Source organism: Chaetodon trifascialis, chromosome 12 (assembly GCF_039877785.1).
Source record: "Chaetodon trifascialis isolate fChaTrf1 chromosome 12, fChaTrf1.hap1, whole genome shotgun sequence".
Lineage (NCBI taxonomy): Eukaryota > Metazoa > Chordata > Actinopteri > Chaetodontiformes > Chaetodontidae > Chaetodon > Chaetodon trifascialis.
In genome coordinates, this window is record NC_092067.1 from 13,335,857 (window position 1) to 13,357,864 (window position 22,008).

A 22,008-nucleotide genomic window follows, 5' to 3' on the forward strand; every position below is an offset into this window, starting at 1 on the left:
TTTTTGTTGTTTTCCAGACCTTTAAATGAAACACAGGGTCACTTGCGCGTTATTTTCGGGGCCAAGAGGGAAGTTCCGTGGAGAGGAGTGATCGGGGTGTTACAATGGAGAACATAGTGGTGAAAGGGTTTAATTAACCGTGACGGAGATAATTATCCCTGGACTGTCCAAATTAGTTTTGCATAATCGCTCTGATCCTTATGAATTAATCTCTCGGTGTAACCCAGGAAGGGCCAGTTTGCTTAAATCACACACATCACACGTCAGAGAGGCGATATGAGCTGAAATGCTGCGCACAGCGCTCACAAACACACATCTTTACGCACGCACACAGGTGCACGTGAGAACATGCCCTCTTTTAGACAGGTGATCAGCGTGCTTTTTTTTTTTTTTTTGAACAGCATGGCCCATTTGAATTCACAGTAAATGTACTTTTCTCTGCAGACTTGGGAGCGCACACACTCAGCTCGGGTTGTTTTAAAGCCTCAAAGACGAGCTTGTTCTGCAGCCTAAAAGCTGCTCTCTCACTCTCTCACTCTCTCTCGCTCTCTCTCTCTCTCTCTCTTTTTTTTTTTTTTGGTTCTTGCATGGGAAAAGAAAGCTCGGAGTTCCACACAGTTTTATCTTCCTTCCTATTCACGATTAAAATTGTGATAAATAAGGTTTTGGCTCTTGATTACAATGGGCTGATTTAGATTTCCCCCCGGTAATGCCATTCAACGCGCGGACAAAAGCGGCCTTTGGAGGATACCTTACACTTCACCTGGAGCAGGAGCAGGGAGAGAGAAGATAACAATCTTGTTCATCTCATCAAGAAGTAGAGCCGCGATTCCCTTCCGTTTAATCCGAATACGCTTTATTGTAGTCCTTTGCTCAACAAGTGAACAGTAGCAATAGGCTGAAGTACAGAACGGAGGTTAAAGAAAACACAAAACATACAAATTCCATAAGAGTTAGTTAAAAACGTTTTTTTTTTTTCCTTTTCTGCTGCACATGATACGAGGAGTGGGAGGGTGGGAGATGAAGGGATGATAAACGCCTTGAATGAACTTCCATCTGCATTTAAATTGGAACTTTTTTTTGAGGATAAAAAAAATAGAAATAATAATAATAATTAAAAAAAAGCGGTTCAAGGAATCAAACCCCATAAGTTGCAATGCACTGAAATGGAATGTCACCTTCAAAATAAATTACATCCTCTACGTTTCATGTGCAAATATCACAGAACTAGTCTTGTCCTTTTTAAAATCGTCTGGGTCACCATAGATTCCACTAAACAATAAATATTACAGACATCTATAAAACGGTTTAAAAACTCAAAATATACACCGGATTTCTAGTGAAATACGTAGATTCCTGGCCCTATCTCAAACACTAAGCCTATAACGGCAAATAAACTAGAGTCATTTTTATCTGTACACATTTACAGTCACTCATGAGGGGAGAAACGTTGTGGAAATCCTCCTTGATCCATGGATTATAACCCATTAGCCTGCAACAACTTATCAGAGAGGAAATGTTGTGATCCTGTGATTAGTATGGTCACTGTGGGCTATATGCTGCCACTGATCCCAACAGGTTAGTCAAGCAGGTGCAACTTGCAAAAAGATAGAAATCGAATAGTGTACCTTTCAAAATGGACAAACTGCTCTGATAGAATTTCCTCTCAATGTGTGCATTTGTGCCATCCTTTAGTCCTTTTCCTCTGGGCTGTGAGAGGTGATGGCTGAGTAATAATAGATTAGAGAGTTCTCTAAATAAGCATTACCTTAGATAAAGGCATTAATCAATATACATACACATGTGATATCTGAGACGACGAGCACTTCATCACATGTACAAGTTTGTGCATGCATAATAAAACTCTTGCATGAATAGCTTTTTTTGTTTGTTTGTTTGTTTGTTTGTTTGTTTTGTTTTGTTTTTCTTTTCACATTTCATTTTCTCAGAAGTCCAAAGTGGGCCTATCATAACGCTGCAGCGTATGCAGGGTACGGTTCAAGTTGAGGTTTTCCCATCCCGGGGAGCAGGATGTATGCTAAGGGCGGCTGGAGTCCTGCTGAGGGCCAGCCCGTACAGTTACAAGGGATCATGTAGCCTGGGTTTCCCGGGGACGGATGTGAGTGCGTGTGGGTGTGCGTCCCGCCACCTACACCGCCAGTCCCGGTGAAAGCCGTGGCGCCCGTCGGCGGGTAGCCCAGCGGGGACGCGTACGGAAACGAAGGCGGGGAAAGCTCAGTCATCTTGGATCCCAGGTCGAAAAAGGAATAGGGGTTCGTAGACATGGACGGGTTGAAGAATACCCTCGCCGCAGCAGCCGCCGCGGCCGCCGCTGCCTTGTCAGGGTTCCCAAGGGCGGACTCGGAAAGTGCTCCAGCGGAAAGCCCGTTAACTTTGAGCGCGTCGTGCTCCCCGAGGTTGTAGGGCACCGGGAAAGAAAACTTATCTTTCTTCATCAGAGTCTTGGGCTTCCGCCTCGGTCTGTATTTATAGTCTGGGTGTTCCTTCATGTGCATCGCTCGCAGTCGTTTGGCTTCGTCGATGAATGGCCTTTTCTCAGACTCGGTGAGAAGTTTCCACTCCGCTCCTAATCTCTTGCTGATCTCGGAGTTGTGCATTTTCGGGTTCTCCTGAGCCATTTTTCTGCGCTGGGCTCTGGACCAAACCATGAAAGCGTTCATCGGGCGTTTTACGTGATCCATTGGTTTAGACATGCTCACACGAAACTTTCTGGAAAAAAATATATAAAATGAGAAAATAAGTATAAATAACTTGCGAAATCAGAACAAAATCACACAGAGAACTCCTTTCAAAAGTTGAGCAATTCAGTTAAATTCAGTTCGGACTCACAACAGCAGCTGCGGCTCATGTTTGGGCCACTTACCTAATTCAATTCTTCATCCCACCGATAAATATCTAGTGCGAAGTACAAGTGGCAGCGTCCTTCCGAGTGCGCAACTTATGTTTTCTGCTTCATGGTGGCATTCATCAGTGATAACGCCTTTAGCAAACAGGAGAGGGCACGAAAAAAAGCCGCTGTCTTGCTTTCCTCTTGTCGCCTGAGACTGTCAAACACCACTCAGCAGCAGCATTTACGCAAGTGGATGATGACTCCCGCCTGCCCCATGTGAAATACAGGGTTGTGTGGCAGGTAGTGAAAGTGCCTCTGGCGCATGCGCAGTTGCGTCGATCACGCAGGCGACTGCTGAACGATTTTTTAAAAAATCCCACCCTGTTTAAAGAGGAAACGCATCTCATATTTAGGATATATCATCTTTATTTATTATGTGAGGGTTTTGTTTTTGTTGTTTTTTTAACTCAGAGCGTTGACCTCGGTGTTGTTTGGACTCATTGGTTTCTTATCCTGAATCACATTTATTCTAGCGAGTGACTGCTTATTTCAGTTAAAGTAATTAAGTTATTTACGTTAGCGGCGGATGCACCTGGAACACCTAAAGTTTCAACATGTGTGAGCCTCTGAGGCTTCATCCCGGCCACTGTGAGAGTGGGCGCAGCAGACAGGTGCGGATTTTTCGAAGTTCAGACTCAACTTGCGTCGAATCTGAGACATCAAATACTTGGAAAAGGAGCACTCGTCTCCCCTGTTTAAAACATGCATCACCGCATGCCCAATCGCCTCTTCCTCTCTGTTCCAGCTGTTTAATTGCCAATCAAAGCAGCTTGAATCATGCTGCTGCCACTCCAACTTTCTCACCTTTCATCCTCACCGGTGTCTCTCTCCGCCTGCCCCTTCCCATCCCTTCCCCATGGGTGGCACTGCCATTGAAAAGTAGTGCGTAAGACGACAAGAGAGGTAAAGAATATCTTCTTTAATTTTCTGATATCGTTGCATTTGTCGTAAATACGCGGACGCCGAGGAGGTCTGAAGTGTTTCTAATCGCGCTTGGTGAAATTAATTACTTTCCCGAAATCCCCCTTTTCACTTTCACTTCAAAGGACTTTCCCAAGGGCAGCGAGTCGACAACTGAAATTAGGTTGTCGAATATTCAACTAAGCAATTACAGTTATCTGCAGGACTTGTTGAGTAAATTGTAGGTTTAAGTGGTTTGTTCCCGCACCTTCTCCGTTGTACATAATTATGTGTACAAAAAAAAGGAAAATAGAGAAGGGCTATCAAACAATATTACAAATGACGAATTAGGCTGTAGGTCGAGCGTTTAAATTAGGATATAAATGGATGTCAAATTCAATTCACAACTGTTGTTCTTTTTTGAACGCCTTAACCTAATCTGAGGACAGGTTTCACAATATATAAAGTGGGATTGTTGTTATTGTTATTATTATTAGCATATATATTGTTATTGTTATTATTATAAAATACAAATATCGGAGAAATAATTCTGCTTTTAACGCAGGCCTAAATAACGTGTCGGCAGATTATTGACAGGGTGAAAGCTGAGTGATGACGCTGACCTATCCCAAAGTGATGCGCAATTTACAAAAGCAGCGCCTTTTTGATTACTGCATGCTGAGATTTGTCTTGAATTTTCTGTGAACGGGGATCAGGCTTGTTTTTATTGCAGCTCACCGAGGGATCGCTCCTTTGTCTCAAGCAGGGAACCTGACAAGGTGAGGATGATGCGCGCCAAAGGGACCAGCTGAGAGACAAACCTGCTGCCCAAACTGAGCCGGAGCGCCTCTCAACACTGCGCGCCCCTTTTGTCGGCTTGTCATTCACCTCGATAACATTACTGCAATGAAGCGCTCCACTCACTCCGCAGGAGCATGTGCCTCTCATGACACAAACGGGCAAAAAAAGGGAAAAAATGGCTATGAATTATATGAATAAGTTACGGTGGAAAGTTCTTATCGGGAGCAGAGAGTTACAGAGGTGTGCAATTCAGTGTCTGCAAACATGCGTGCTTTTGACTGCCCCCCGAGGAGATGGGTTTGTTTTAATTCTCTCTGCAGTTTTATGTAATTTATTATTTTATTTGTTTAACAACGTAGAGGGAAAAAAAACCCTGTTCACTGCCCTGCTCCTAAAGCATGGCATCTGTTTTTTTAATAACACGTGTTGGAGGATTTCAGATGATGCCAGGGCCTTGTTGAGCCTGCATTAACGGGAGCAGGCACAGCCATCCAGCATGTTTTCCACTGATCAAAATGTCAAGATTCGTTGTATCTATTTCACAAAACAGCTTATTAATTTGCAGGCTGGGAAAACGCTAATTTATTCAATTTAGTAATTCAAGGATATCTGATTTCCGAAAAATAAATAAATAACACCAACAACAACCCAGTGTGTTTTTCCCCCCTCTTTTACCTCTGCCTGGGTCCTGGAAATAACACTTAAATAATTCAAGATGAGTTAGTGAGAGTGGGAGAATTACCTGCCGATAAAGCCCGGGTCCAGCCTCTGAGACGGAGCCAGCACTCCCACCTCACAGCACACTGATGATAAGACTGAATAGAAAAATATCATGCAAATAGAAGGCAGACAGCAGCAACAACAAGCCCATGGGGACATTTTCCTAGCCGGAGAGATCGCACACAGTTCACTCTAAAGTGCTAAAGCCATCACTCTGAAATAGGAGCCCCTGGAGGTGCAAGAATCTTCATGATAGCACCAGTTTATTCTGCTCAACACTCCACTAACTCTGGGAGAAAGCACAACAAATTATGAAGAGAGTTGATGAGGATCCCTGGATAATCCCAGCCTGCATAAAAAGCCCTCATCTATGAGGAGTAATGTGGGATGTGTGCTTTACCTCCTTCTTCTTTTCAAAGTGTTGCTGTTTACTCTCTGAAAGTGGCACCGTTGGAGGTGGAGGGAGGGGAATCGAGTCTTAAAATGAATTGATTTCAAGATAACATAAGTTGGCCTCTTGCTATCAGATGGCTTTTCTTTGACTGGGAAAGAAAAGTGAGCAGGGTAAACAACAATATCTCATGTTTGCCACTTCAAAAACAGAAGAGAGGAGCATTTACAGCCACATGAAAGTTTGCTCATTATCGGGGAGGCTGGAAGAAAGGGCGAGGGAGGGGTCCTGATTGTGTACCTGATGTGGTTTCTTTCTGCTTGTCTGATCACAGCCCTGCCTGGATCTTCCCCTTCCTCTTTGAGCCAGAGCTGCTCCCATGCAGGCCAACACAGAAAGCAGCAAATGCTCCTCACAGTGAAAAAGGTAGCCGTCTCATCCATTTCATCCGTCTTCTGAGGATTTTCATTAATCCTTATATGAACATGCAAATTGCTCCACTTTTTACAGCTGATTTTCAGATTAAGGATTTATGCTGCAGATAAACAGCATGAATCTGGACCCAAATATTTCATTAGTTTTGCTAAAAAGCTATTTAAAAGCATGACTGATATTATAATACAGAAGCTTTAAGGAGGGAGAAATATAATATTGTTTCAAACATAATTACTGTGTATTTTCAGTTAACTCTTTTCATCACGTAGCCTATTTTTATTAATGATTGGCTGAAATAAATTCCAATTTGTGGGAGATTAAGACAAAGGTATTCATATGAAAGACACTCTGGAACAAGGAAACAAAATCTAAAAAATTGTAAATGCATTTTTCAGCCGAGCAAACATGTTAGAGCAGAGTGTTTCCTGCATGATGTGGAGAATATTGGAAGTCAATTTGTCACCATCACACGCCATTAGCTGCAGAATCTTATCTTAAGTGAGCCTTTGATAAAGTGCTAATGACAAACAGTTTAGTGTTGTAAGGAATCCAATTGATTACTATTTAAAGATGATTGCATTTAGATTAGATGTCATTTTGTCTAATGAGGTTTCTTTACAGCTTCCACAATACGTAGAAAATATGCTTAAGTGCAAGGCGACATAATGACCGGATTGGTAAAAAGACAATGCCGACTTCAGCATCACTTCAAATGACTCACACAGAATGTCTGAATAAATACATAATTAATGTGAATAAAGTTAATATTTTTTGTGGTTTAAATATGTGACCTATTTTGAATGTTGTGTTCTCAAAATATATTCAATAAGTGCCAAATTAGTTGTGCAGTTCTTTAATCATTCTAATTATACAGTCTTTATTGCTCCTTAGGGCAGACTTTCGTGTCTTTGTCTCAGTGGGAATTATTTTGATGGAGAACCAAAATATTTACTCAACCACAACCTAAATATTACGCATATCAAGAGGAATTGAGAAATAATCCTCTCATAGAGCACAGTATTAACTTAATCACATTAGTGAAAATACTATTGATAGTGGTCATGATCCCTAGTGAGGGAATCTGTAATTCACAATGAAACAGCCATACAAGCTAGAACACACTGCAGTGTGTATTAAAGACTGGGGAGTGGAACAGGAAAATGGCCCTGAGGATTGAGTGAGCGTGTGTGAGTGAATGCTTGAATGATGGTAAAGAGGGAGGAAAGAGGAGTGATTGTCAGTTCAATCTTCGAGGACCTGAACTGACAGATACAACAAACTTTGAAAGCACATTATGGAGGGAGAATGGCTACACAGAAGGATGTGGAGTCCGCGAGGTTGATAAGACCTTCATCTTTAAACCGCCGCTTGTCAAAGTATTATATGTAATCTCACACTGCAGAATATCTCCGCACCCTGAGGGCCAAACAAAATAGCAGCGGCAATCAAACGACTTCCTGGATCATTAAAAAAACGGTCTATCCTACCCTTTGTGAAAAGTCAGATTTTTGAACTACGATTGCCGCTACCCCCCACAGGCCGTATGTTTAGCTTAAACCTTCCACGTAGCCTCTGCAGCAGGGCCCTGTGGTTCAAATCCACAGATACTTGTTTCCCTCCAGGCTCCGAGATGACTTTTCCCATGATAGACTATTTTGAACCATTTAGCGGATACATTATCGCTGGCCTTTCTTCCTCATTATATTCCCCTTATCGCCACAGCATCACTGCAAAGCCCCAAATAGAGAGTTGTAATTACCCAGACTGCCACCTGATAGCAGCCCTTCTATCAGCTTTATCACTCCAGGTCCTGCTAACTCATCACAGGGACAGAGGGAAGAAAAGGCCTGCTTGTGGCACAGCCCGCCACAGATAGCTCATCTCTCAGATACATTTATAGTTCCAGTTGGGATCAGAGAAAACTGATGCACCAAGGCAATTTTTTTATCCACCCCTTCCCTTCAACCCCACAAAGACTGCTCTCTCTCAGTCCTTTCCTAGTCTCTCACTCTTTATGTGGAAGCTGAATTGAGGCCGCTCCGCAAACAAAAAGTGATCCAATCTCCTTGAACCCGTGGCAGCGCAGCAACAAGCTATTTGGGCTTTCATAGTGTGCCATCGTCCTTCAGAACAAGAAAGAAATCCACAGGGTGACTTGTTCATCTTTAACATTGCACACAACATCAAACACACTTGTATAAAAGTTGACAGTATAGTGCTTCCAGCTTATTAACAACCTTTGACCCTTGTTGCAAGTTTCCCTGATGTTATGAATAGGAAATGAAGAACTGAATCTCAGGATTTGTGTTGATCTGGGTTGAATGAACAGAAGGTGAGAACACTAAAAAAGTTGAGTTTTAAAGGTCAAGATTTATTAAAATTCACAGCCTTTTCAATGCACGGGTCTGCAAAAATGAAAAGTTAAATGTGATCAAATCAATTTGCAAAACTGTTCAAAGTATTCACAAGTCGACTATTAAAGATCACCTTCTGTGGTTTCTTTCTCTTTTGTGGAAACTGCTGTCCATTGTCTACAAGACCTTAACGTCTCGCTGAAAGTGATTTATGAAAAACAGACTACGTAAAATTACACTAAAGAAAGTGACAGAAAAAAACACAATGTTTTAATTAAGCTTGCACCAGAACACTGGCCTTGACAGAGGGACCAAACGATGCTGTGAATAAATATTTCTTTGAGCAAACTTACTTTGAGTGTTGTGCAAAATGTTTGAAGTGTTGCAAGAAATCTGCAGAATCTGGTGGGCAACAATTGGTCAAAAAAAAAAAAAAAAAACATATGGCCAACCTCTGAAGTATTATCGAGTACAATACAAAAAATGTTGGCGCTCACATGTGTGAATTACCTGTTAATGCTGACATGAAGACAAAGACAGAATCTTTAAAAAATGATCACGCCAATCTCGTCACTTGGTTGTAGGACATAATTATCCACCCATGTGGGCTGCCTTTTTGCATTTGCATGACACATTCACAGCCATGCACCTCTTCCTGTCGCGTATTGTGCATGTAGCCGTGCTCTTCTCTATTACTTGTAACAATGAAAGAGCCTTTGTGCGTGTACTCATCAGTATGTCAAAGAAGCAGCCTGAGTGACTGTGACCTCCATCAAATGGGAAAATTGTGAGGATGCATTGGAACTCTATGGTTCCCATGGCCTGAGTGCCTTCTGACAGAGGCTCTCTAACACAGCCTGAAAGGACAAATCAATCTTATTTGAGGAGATTAAGTGACCAAGATAATAACCATGTCATTGAGAGAGAGAGAGAGAGAGAGAGAGAGAGAGAGAGAGAGAGAGAGAGAGAGAGAGAGAGAGAGAGAGAGAAAGTCCCACTTTTCAAAAGAAAGAAATGACAGAGCTCCTGCAGATGGCTCATTGTCGCAGCTGAATCTCACATCTCTCCAGGTGAGCCCTTTAAAGCAGTGTTATGTGACATACATCAAAACATGTGGCAAGTCCAACAACTGGAGTGAGAGTTCATTATACCGCAACACGGGAAGAGATTAGTGATATTCGCACGGCATCTCACGTGGGTGTGTGTGTGAATGTGTGCGAACATGTGTGTCCCAAGTGCTGGCCTGAATGACAATATGATCAATGGGAGGGCAAGTGTCCTGTCAGCACGTCCTGTTCGGGGGTGGTGGGGAGGTGGAGGAGGGTGGTGGTGATGCTGGCTGTCTCAGGTGATCTCATTATTTGATGGACACAGCAGTGGAGAGGCCGCATTCATACTGGCCCCTCTCGTGTTGCTCGCTTAATCAGGCCATTACTCATGCAGAGCAGCGGGGGCACTTATAGGAAATATTGATCATATTTTGACAGAGTATTCTCCCCTCTCCATGATCAGCAATGCATTACTGCCACGCCGCTGATTGTGTGCACACAGCACACGCGACAACATCATTAGATGCCACTGCAGAGGGGTTACACTTATCAGCATTCCAAAGCAGACAACCTGTGTTTGCGTGTGGAGATGTTTGCCTAATGATTTTAACTAATCTGTTTATTTCCAATGTTTATCTAAACAGCCCGTGAGGGGAGGGATAGTAAAGCAAGGAGCACGGCTTTTCAAAATCAAAGACTTCAAAGCACTAATCGCCTGTGAAGATTAATGAATTACTCTTACGAATGCTCCTCTCAGTTTCCACTTGTACAGTTTTTTTTTATGTTTGGCTAAAGTCAATACCCGTGCAGAGCTGCACTCTGAAAGGATAGCTAACCCAAAGGCCAGGACCCTGCGCGAGTCAGATCATCGTCCCATGGGGACGCTTGCTAAAGATGCTGTGACACGCCTAAAAAGCAAAGCTCCAACGAGGGCCCCGAGGGCTGTTTGCATTTGGCAGCACAAGCCAAAAGTATCCTCTCTGTCCAAATTAAGCCTTGCCAAGGGGTCAAGTGAAATCAATATGTTAATCCATAAATTGTCCGGTGTGATAATTACTAAGAAAAACAGTAATTACAAAAGACATTAATTTACTTCTTAGATTTTGTGCCAGGGGAGAGTTTCACCCCGTCCTGATTCATCTGGAGGCAAACAATTCACAGAGGAAGCGTCCCCCTTTTCTTTTTTTTTTTTTAAGCTGTGGTCGATTCCTTTAAGGAACAGTAGGCGCACACAGGCTCTCGGTCAAAGCACTTTTGGATATGCTATAAGAGGGGCTTGTTTGAAGGTTTTTGAACCCCTGTGTAGTCAGCTCCAGGGTTCTTACATTGATCAGTCAGTGACGACAAAGGTTTCACAAAATGCACACTTGTTCTCTCCGACAATGTGTCTTGGACATTAGCATAATAATAATATATAAAAAAATCTATACGGGCTGTTAAGGGATAAAACCTTGATGTCCTCAGCTAAAGACACATGGAGCGCCATACAAAAGCCACCATGCTTTAATAGGGCGACAACCTGTATACATTTTGATCTTTTTCTTCCCAGCCACTTTGAGGCATGGCACAAACATTGCACAGGCATTCTTTTCTAAACCCCAGGTTGCAGCTGGTCTGCCACTTGCTGTGCACTGCCAAGTGCAAGAAATGGGTCTCTTTTATCAGGATGGAGCAAATCTGGGCTAATGTGTCTGCTAGAGAGTATCCCAGGGAGCCTCGCTCTCCCATTCTTTGGCCATTCTTTCCACTTTTCTCCTCTCCTGCTCTTGGGATAATTGCAGTTTAATTGGGTAACAAGAAATGAAAACTGTGTCCACATTATCTAGGATTATCTCTTTTTCCTCCAGCCTGCCATCAATTCAAAGAAGCCCATTTATCAGCACAGGGAAGCTGATGCTTGGTCAGCGGAGGAGAAGCTTTGAGTACCAGTTAGTAAAATGAAGAGAGAAAGGGGCTGGGAGCAATGGGAGGGGACCTGACAGCAAAGAAAAATACTCTTTGTATCTTATCGTAACCGTACATTCATCTTCAAGATGCATATCTTCAGCGCACTCTAAATCAATAAAAATACAACAATATTATTCAAGAGAATTATTTCATCCAAAAAGAAACAGCATCAGTTCTGTCATTGTCAGTTCTCCAACTCAAATTCAGCAGCAATAGTTTGCAGCGTGGAATATTCGAGTTTGATTATCCAGAAACCTTTCACGAAAACCGACAGCACATCACATCACTTTAGCAACATGGACAAAACATGTTAATGAATACCAATAAGTCTCCCAGAATTGTGGCCTGGATGTGCTTTATAGCCGGCTTCATTCATTTCCTCAGCATTCTTGAATTCTGCACGCCAAGGTTATAAACATTGAGTCATACTCAGGCCAGCCGTAGCTCACATTCCTTTTTGTTTGAGCTGTACTCAACCTTAAAAGCCTCTCTCAGGATGCATGAATGAACTTCATTTTCTCTCTGAGAACTTTGCTCTGATAGCTGAAAAAAGGAAGGTTGTTTAGAGAAGGAAGGAGAGACAATGAGGGAAAAAATGAAAGCTTTCAGATTCCATTATGAATATTGCCCTCTATTCTTTTCAGCTGTGTACACTGTACATTTTCTTCACAAAAATTCCCCTTTGCCTTAATATGCTTCCCAGTCGCTCAAGCACAATTCTAAATGGGCCTTGCATCAGGGTTATGGTAATACAGTAAATACTAGAAAAATTATGAAGAGGCATTCTGGGGGAGGATCAGGGTAAAGAGAGCAGATCAGAAAACGGCTTCATTAATACTTTGCTATCCTCGGCAGAGGAGCAGATGAAAGAAAGGAGACCTTGCCAGTGCTCTACATACGTACCTATTGAGTCTCAGGTGCAACATTAAGATGGCCTGATCATTTGGTGGAAAGAGCAGGCTTTGTGCAGCATTAAAGCATGAAAATCTGCTGTACAATGACCAAGCTGAAGTGCCTTCCACTCTGAATGCAACAGGGGACCTACTCTAAACACAATACATTTGAAGGTTACAGGATGTATTGTCTGCTCTTGGGAGTGTGTGCGTGTGTGTGCGAATTTGTGTCTATGCGTGTTTGCATATGCATGGATTGTACATAGGCTTTGACAAAATAATCTAAACACTGTAAAAAAAAATAAAAAAAATCTGCATAATGTATACAAATTCTTGCCTGGCATGTAGAAGAACTTATACCAGTGTTAACACTGATACAAAGTTGGGTAACACTTTATATGAACCACAACTTTATTATTCACCATTAACTTATTACAGGTGTATTAGCAGCAGCATATTGGCTCTTTATTAGTCATTATAAAGCACTTATCAATAGCTTATTCTGCATAACTATACTCTGCAACTGGACTATGAACTAAGAGTTTTCCATCAATGACCTCCTCATTACTGCTCACTGATAATAAGTATGGAAGTTGAACATCAATTACTGAGTCTTAATAATCTAACTCTAATTTTTAATAAGCCTAACCCCCACAAGAATGCATTAGCAAGTGCTTTATAATGACCAATAAAGAGCCAATATGCCAGTAATATGCATGCTAATAAGCAGTAGTAGTTAATGGTGATTGGTGCCCCTTAATATAAAATGTTACCCAAAGTCAGGTCGCGTTAGCTTGAATGCCACTTAGCATGATTTGTCAAACCAAAGCAAATCCATCACTGGGCTTGTCGTGTTTTGTCCAAACTGTTCTCTTCAAACATCTAATAACTGGGCAGTACATGTGCGTGTGTGATCTGGTGTGCATGTCATGCTGTCTTCTGTATTATATTTTAGAATTTTGTGACAAACCAGCAGATAAGATCAAGCTGTCTGAGAGATATTGAGAGGCGAAAGGGGGGCAGTGTTTGTGCTGAATCAGCCAGCCATACCTAAGGAAATATACATTGACACAAATTGCCTCTCTGCTTACTCTGTTGTGACCAATTGTAGAAACAGTGCAAGTTCTGTGATTACTTCCATAAGGTTTTAATGAATATTGAGGACCTTTTCAGAACTGTGGGTATAACAGTTGGCTTATAGCAAAAGGACTGATACCTGGTTCAGAATCAGGGCTATGCAGGAGTATGGCTGTGGTGAATAGCTGCCACATTCAGCCAGGCAGTGTTAATCATTTTTACGCAGGGCAGCAGTATAAAATTGCTAAAGGAGGATTGCTTCAGCCTGGTCAGTGCAGGGAGCAGTTTGTCTAATCAGAGTGCAAATAAGGTTTGATCACTGTCCAGCGTAATCTAGCCCACAAGCAGCATTTACAGCACTAAATCAAGCGTCGGGGAAGCTGCAGGTGCTGCCTCACAGACAGGCCTCCCCCTGGGGCCCTGTGCTGGGGAATAAACAGCAAATAAATGGCAGTGCTGGGAGAGCGATGAGCTGATTAACTCACTGCAGGGCAGTTTCTCATTATCCCCTTAACCCAGACAGAAACCTACCCAATCTTATACCCTGTCTCACTTACAGTAGGGCGCTGTCCCGCATCAGCCTGGCTGACATTGTCTGGGTTATACTTTCAGTCAGATAGAGCCTGTAGAGATGATGTATAAAAAAGGAGAATATGTGTATGTATGTGTGTGTGTGTGTGTGTGTGTGTGTGTGTGTGTGTGTGTGTGTGTGTGTGTGTGTGTGTGTGTGTGTGTGTGTGTGTGTGTGTGTGTGTGTGTGTGTGTGGTCGATCTCTGGGGAGACTGCTAATGTGTCAGCTCCATGGCTCATTTCTTTCAATTACAGCGGCTGGACTAGGAGAGCCCACCAGCAGTCCACTGACAGCTCCATATGGGTCCCATCACTGCTTATCACGGGCCACTCGTGGATAATTCATTTACCCTTCATTGAATATGACATATTACCATCGACAAAAGCAGTTATATATCACACAATTCACACATTGTTAATTAAGAGCAGGTTATCATTACAGTCATTTTAGATGTAAAATTATTCTATTCAAACAGAAGTGACATTATTTGACTGAGGTACAGAGAGCCTTTTATAATTCAAACGTGTCAAAAAAGTGGGAATAATGCTATTTTGAAATGATGTCCTTCCATTAAAAAGTTTACTTTGCAAAAGTGAAAACTTTGCACAAAAAAATAAAAATAAAAAGCTGAATTCAAATAAAGAGAAGTCACGTTTTGACTGTCTTTGGCGTTCCAGAGAAAAATGTGATTTTTCCATTGTAAAATGTTGATTTCGCATGTCACCTGAATAAAAACCATCCTCAGACACACTCTGAAATGAGCTGCACAGTTTCCCATTGTGCCTCCCTCTGTGGTTTCAAAGCAAATTAATTAACATGATACAGAAATAGGTAGAATGCAAATGTTGGAGCCCTCACTTTATGCCTGGGTATCCTTTTGTTCCCCTTTATTGTACCAAATTATTTAATTGGGTCTCTCTGATTGTGCACAGACACAGGAAGGAACACAGGCCATTGTTAGCTCCCATACAAGCCACAATACAGTATCAAATTCAATTCCCATCAAAACGGCAGGCTGCTGTAGAGCCCACAGCGGCCCCGGAGATTAATGAAGATCTGCATCAAGGCAAAGCGCTGGTCTGAGATGGGAGATTTCTCCCAAATAAAAGACCCCTTCACCAAGAACAAAGGGGGCCCTGAAAAGCAACGGGATGTTGTGAGAGGATGAAATAAATCAAAACAAAGAGTTTGGGTTGAGGAGGGGGGGAAGCTCTGAAATAAAGCACTTTTTTTCTTGTCATTTGATTTACTTAATTCAGTCAACAAGTTGAGCTACTCAGTACACGTCTGATGAAATAAATTCATATATTAATACTTCACTATTAAATGATTTTCTAACAGAATGATGCATCACATTTAAATCCTGTACAAGTATGACAAAAAAAGGGAGCGATTTTAGAGCACAATCATCTCTCTAAAACCATATCTCAGTTTTAAGTGACATTGTGTAGGCGTGAATAGGCTGTGATGAAAAACATGTTACTCACTGCCTTAAAGAATTGAACAAGTCATGGTTCACCTTGATTGCCGTGTGTTCATCAAAGCGTGAGAGACAAAACAGTGGAGTGAAAGCACCGACTGACAGTGTCTGAAGTGAATTAATACACAGCCTTTCTCTGTTTTGTTCTTTCAAATAACAGTCATCTGTGGAGAGACACACTTCAGCTGCATTCAGAGTGTGTGAATGGATTTCTTCTCTTCGCTCGCTTTGTATGAGCGGCAACAACTGGATGACTTGTTCTCTGAATGCAGCGTGTCGACAGGTGGGCTCTTTCAACTCAACTTAGCACAACACTTATTTTGTTTTTGCCTGAGAGATTTCAGATTGAATATCTTCCTCCTGTGCTTGATATTCAATTTCCATTTCCTAACGCACCAGATTTTTATCTGCAGTGCGTGCACTCTGAAAGAGCTGCAGGCGTTTGGGCTAACAGTGCTTTTCGAAACATACGTTCACATGTATCTAATTGCTAGAATAACTAATGCGGCTAAATTTGGTGCAACCATTCCAAAACAGACTGAAAGACTGCCACAAAGGCAGGATTTGAAGTTTTTGGTCAGTGCCACCTAAGCACTGCACTCCACTCTTTCACATTCTGCACATGGTGTGTCCCAGCCAGCCATATTTACTTCATTTCCCCCGATTCATAGATGCTGCTCGCTGGACCAGAACATTCCAGCTGCCACCTCAACATCTCATTATTTTTTTGAAATATCAAGCTTGTATCTTCTTGATAAATAATTCGCAGTAGTATAATGTATCAGACTAAAACATATTTTCAGGGGGGCATGGAGGTTAAAGTGCCAATCTCACCTTTTTAATTTTTTTTCGCCCTGAAGACAGAGATTTCCATATATAGAGTGACCATGGTTTGTGTTGAACATGAGCAATCGGGATGAAGCGCACGGCGACACATATTGCTGTCAGAGATTGGAAATGAGGCCTGCTAACCTGTAGGCAGCCTCCCCAGACCAATCAGCTTTACACATTGCCAATGCATTTGCTGCCTCTAAAAAGAATTGTGACTGTGAAGTTTTTATCGGCGTAGTTGACAAACATTACTCTTTAATGCAGTTTTGTAGAAATGCATTCTTATCCCTCTTGGAAGGCATTTATCTACTTGAAACCTGCAAAATGGTTGCCACAGGGAAGGATTTCTTTTAATAGACTACAATAGGCTCAGTATGGGACACATTCTGATTTTTGTGATAGATAGGGGGCCCAGCCATATATTCATGGGAAATTGTTTATCTTCAAGCGGGAGGAGTGAAAGGCCATTTTACAATAGCATTTCAACTTTCATCTGAAATGATTCCTTTGACTCCGAGAAATTGTTCTGTCGAATTTCAGTGCTTTTCATAAAAAATATCAATCTGCAAAAGATGTCATGAAGCATGAATACAAACCACCCTGAGAGAAGAAAAATGTGTGTATACACATACAGCAAAAAAAGTGTTTATATACGCATATATATATATACATATGTGTGTGTGTGCGTGAGTGTATGTGTGCATATATATTGTATATTAGTCATATACTTGCATAAATATATACTACATAATAACATTCCTGACTATTATTAAAGAGATGTCTTATTTCTTTGGAAAACGTAGGAGAAAAAAAGCCCCCTGTGGGAGGCAAAGGTCCCACGACGTCTGCTATTCAGATGGAGCTACATTGTGCTGCCGTGCTGTCTCTCAGGCCTTCGTGCGGCTGAGGCTTTTTTTTTTTTTTCCTGTGAGGTCCTTGTGATGCTTGGGCAGGGCCTTTCCCTGAAACAGAAGCCAGCAACCAGGCGACACAATGTAAGAGCAAGGCCTGAAGACGGGGCGGGCGGGGGGGGCCTTGTGCACTCTTAACGGCACTCTCAGGAAGCAGGGACAATAAATCAATAGACTGTCCCTCTCCAGTAGGGGCCAAATGTAAACAAATTGAAAAGGACGGAGAACAAAGCAGATTGGTGACTGAAACAGACATACTCAATAGGGGTACTGCTACAACTGAAATGCCTTTGTGGTTGTTTCCTCCCAGCCTTCAGCCTTCACCATGATGTGTGCCATTCTCGGCAACACGACATGTGATAGCAAGTGTAACCTACTTCAAATTCTGCCTAAAAAAACAACAGGTGCAAAGCGTCTGACAGAATTCCTCATATTTTGCTTATTCTAGTATCGGCACATGCGTCAAAATGAACATCTGTGGTGAAATGAGATGTATTCAGCGTTGCAGGTGCACTAATTTGTCAGCGCGCTTCTTCTCAGAGACCCATGCCAATGAGCCACAGCATCATCTTACAGCGTATAACATACAGCGCTCAAGGGCACAAGTACAGAACTCTGTGCATGTCAGAGCTGCATGCCACAAGTTAAATTAATGAATCTTTAAAAGGTTTAGGTTTTTTTAATGAGAGAATCTGTTGTAGCTTTTTATCAAACCTCTTCATATTTCACTGAGGTGGAATGGTGCACCACATTTGCGAGGCAGAACTAATGCTATATAAATCTCAAGTAATAAGCAGGCCCTGGGGACATCATCTAAATGAAGATTTTACACCAATTTAAACCTGCCTGCAATTTGATTCCTGCCTTAAGTGCATTTGTTTAACAGGTGCTGGAGATGCAAGCGTTTCCCTCCAAAGTGTCGCTATGTCTCCTTTATTAATTTCTGGATTGCAAGTGGGCGGGGGAGTATGAAGAGAAAGGGGAGTTGACAAACACTAATCAAAGGTTCAGAGTGGGCTGATTCTACCATAGAACCAATGTACTTTTGCTTCATTTGCAAACTAATGATTTTAAACCCCCACAATCTGTTTGAGGTCAGCTCCTGTGTATTTTGGATACGCTTGACTATTAGCATCACTGAAAGCTTCAGATGTGTCAAGCCTGCTCCCCCTCCAGTGATAGTCACCTACTTTAATTTCCCTGCAGGCCTCAGAGGGGGATGAATTCAACTAAAATCACAAGCTGTTTTGTTGGCAATCCTTTGTGGCCTATAATGAATCTAATGAATATAAAGAGAGGAGAAGGGAGGGAGGGGGGGAAAGGGATGGAGGCGAATACATTTCAACCACGCTGTGTTGCTTTTACTTGACGATTTGTGACCCTCAACAATGGGACAATGGCGAGTGTTTTTGTACCCTTAATTTGCCTTTGTGTTTCAGCTTCATCTCTTTCACCGCCAAGCATTGAAAGTCGTCAGTTGAAAAATAACTGCTGACTCCACGGTCCACCAGACAAAGGGGAGGTTTTAAGATGAATCCCTAACTATCAGCCAGCCAGAGAGGCAGAAAGGGAAAGGGGCTCAGAGACAACAACAGGCAAGTCAAAGGTAGAATTAGCTGGGGTTCCCAAACAGGCCTGGAGCACTTCCTCTCTCGTCTAACACACCACGAACGGCATTTCCACTTCTTAAAAGCTGCTGAACATTCTGCATTCGCCCTCAGAGAGGTGTTTGGCACATGAATTAAAGTGGCTCATCTGATAAGAGCAGAGGCTGGTGAAGGCAAAGGCCCAGTGGAGTTGTGGCGCTGCTGTTAAAGCTGGCATGTTTCTGATTTCACAGGCCCCTCAGGTGGCAGGATCGCATTAACGGCCTCGTTGTTCTCGACTCCAACCCACAGTCAGGGCAGGACTTCAAGTTAGAGGGACTAATGTTTCTTAACACTTGGATCTATTCAACAAGCAAATGCACAGAAGAAACACACACACACACACACACACACACAGACGCACATCTAATACAGCACAAAATGACCACAGCTAAACTAATGCCATACTAAACATTTCGGCACATGAACTTTTGAGCGCTGTAGTGCACGCTAGGTAGATGATAAAAAAGTTCTGTTTCACTGGTCCATGCTATGCTCCCCAGTCCCTGTAATGATTTCTATTCATAAACATGCAGTGTGCTATCCTCCACCTGGCAGCTGCCTCTGTGCATATGAGATTACCATTATGCATCTTCCAATCCCAAGGATAAACATCTCTCCACTTTTGAAGTTTGCAAGCATGAGGCATATTTTAGTGCCATACGACTTAAGCGTCCCTTCAGGTATCACTTGCAATCTTTTCTCATTCTATATACATTGTTCAACTTTAATGGGTATCTAATTTGTGTTATCAGCTTACAGGGCAGTAAGTAATAATTTGCATGGCTGCCCTAAGCAAATATGCTTCCATAAGCATCCCATAGTATAGACACTAGAATGGATTAACCTCCATATTGGCTATGCCCCGACGGTCAATGCTTTTTTAGAAATAAGTAGAACAGATAGTTTAGTTTGTTGGCAAGTGTGCTGTAAAAAAAAGAAAAAGAAAAAAGAGAAAAAGAAAATCTGGATTTACAACAACACTCTCCTCCCGTCAGATGCCACGCTGGATAAAATCCTTGAACCCACAGCAATAGAGAAATGACATCTGTGGATCCATATTTCCAACAGTGTCAACGATGGTTTCCAGAGCAAACACACACTATTTGTACTTAAATTATTTTATTTTCTCTGGCTATATACAGACTGTACTGTCAGAGGTGGCCTCTTGTAAACCCAGTTGCAACCTGGCTCACAATAAGAACGGCTGAACATGTGTGTGGTCTTTCTTTGCTGATATCTATGGATTCAGGCATTCTCCAGCTATTTTCTTCCTCTTGTCTAAGCAGTGAGAACAAGCCTGAGCTATGCGAAGGTCAGCGTGATTTTAACATGTCAGCTGTACACAGCATCAGTGCTGGTTATTTCAGTTGATTCACTACCGACAGCCCCTAAGACACAGAGAAAAGCTCAGAGAAAAGCCCATTGAATTTGTCTGAGAGCTCTCTCCCCCCGACAAGGTCTCACTAGTCCCTCGTGTGGACGACAGCTCTCTCCATTTCTAGTGGATTTCAAATGCCAGTTGCAATCCAACGTAAACCCCGCATCGATACTGGTGGGAGTAAAGATGTTTGGTCCAGAGCTTCAAGTTAATCAACATTTGAAATTAGCCTGCACGTGTGCGCCGTGCCTTCACGGTAGCACTACAGGGTAAACGGGGATACATCTAGGAGAGCAGCTTGATATTCTACTGGCTTGCGTCAGGCATGTGTGTTACGCTTGTTAGCTTAGTAGACAGTTAATTGCCATGGTGGGTGGTTAGAGTGCTAGGAGCCTGATCTTAGGAATATGTCATATTTGTTAATCGGACATGCAGATGCAAATAATGTGTGACAGACTGTGACCAACACTACCGGAACATAAATACTGTTAACTTCAGAAATGTTCTTGGCTCTGAAATATTACTGCATAAAGGCTATAAAGACAACCCACTGTTTATCTATTTATTTATTTTGTTCAGCTATTTCTGTTCATGGGCCAACATGACAAAAGATGTGTGATAACAAAAAAAAATCCTACTGGAATAGTAGCATGCCAGATTAGGCTTTGTTGTGGGCTCTGTGTACTACAATCCCACGCTAGTTGGGCCTGATTACATTAGCCGGGACTAAGAATTCATGTAAACCACGTGAAATCTGAACTGTGTACACCATGAACAGTAGGAACACTCGGGTTGCACAACCTAATTCATATTCCTAGAAGGATTTGTAATTTGCAAAACACATCGGATATCTGACAGGAGGGCACAGCCTCTTTAAAACTATGCTATTCAAACTTGCATACAGTTTGAAAAGCTCGTCCATAAAGATTGATTAAAGTTGTAAAGATTTTGCATCAAAAGGGGTTCTGATTAAAGCTATCTGCCACCGAGACGCTACTCGTTTGCATCACTCTTGTAATCTCTCCCACTTGGTGAAATTGTTGTTAATGTTAATGCCGAAATGATATCAATGCAAACGATATTAATAACCATGGTGTGAGGAGCTGCAGCAATGTCACTTAATCAATGAAAACAAATCATGCACACCTTGCTATGATTATCTGGAGGAGTGTGAATATTAATGTCTGAGTTCAAATCAATGTTGGGGTTGCATATATTGCCTCCTGTGTTTACTCATGGTTAAGACATTTCTTTCTTTTATATTTCTGCAGCACTCCTGAGAGTGATCAATGAAATACTAAATAGAGATATGATACCCGCTATTATAGAAATTCAACAACAGTAACAAAACAGCAGCGATTGTATTCTTGTAAACTATGAAGATGGGATGTTCAAATTTCAATTAACTTTGGTTTGTGTTTGCTGATATTAATTAAGAGGGCTTGCAGAAGAACACAAAAGAGACAGGTTTATTGTCTCAGATTATTCTCATGAAAGTAGCATTAGTATGTGGCACAACGCTACCTAATTAACTGGCATGGGAGGCAAGACATTACACTGGAAACCTTTTGATTTGTGGGAGGTAATAGCATTGGGCAAGAAGCAGATTCTTTATTTCATTATTTGATAAGGGGGCCTTCAATGAAAATATCAGCCCAGGAGCAACACAAGTCAACATCACTACTTTGGTGTGAGAAAAAAAAAATGCT

At 42.0% G+C, this 22,008-nt stretch overlaps 1 protein-coding gene across 1 annotated transcript; it reads right to left on the reverse strand.

The window, feature by feature from the left end:
• Positions 1-395: 395 nt before the first annotated feature.
• sox21b (SRY-box transcription factor 21b) lies at positions 396-3,132 on the reverse strand. The gene is made up of 2 exons (XM_070976559.1): positions 2,885-3,132; positions 396-2,730 (listed from the first exon to the last, which is right to left on the reverse strand). Exon 2 carries the CDS (start codon positions 2,712-2,714, stop codon positions 1,968-1,970), a length of 747 nt encoding a protein of 248 aa, XP_070832660.1. The 5' UTR covers positions 2,715-2,730; positions 2,885-3,132; the 3' UTR covers positions 396-1,967.
• Between the last annotated feature and the right edge of the window lie 18,876 nt (positions 3,133-22,008).

Excerpts from the sequence above, each read along its gene's own strand:
- sox21b (XM_070976559.1), bottom strand. The coding sequence starts at position 2,714 with ATGTCTAAACCAATGGATCACGTAAAACGCCCGATGAACGCTTTCATG.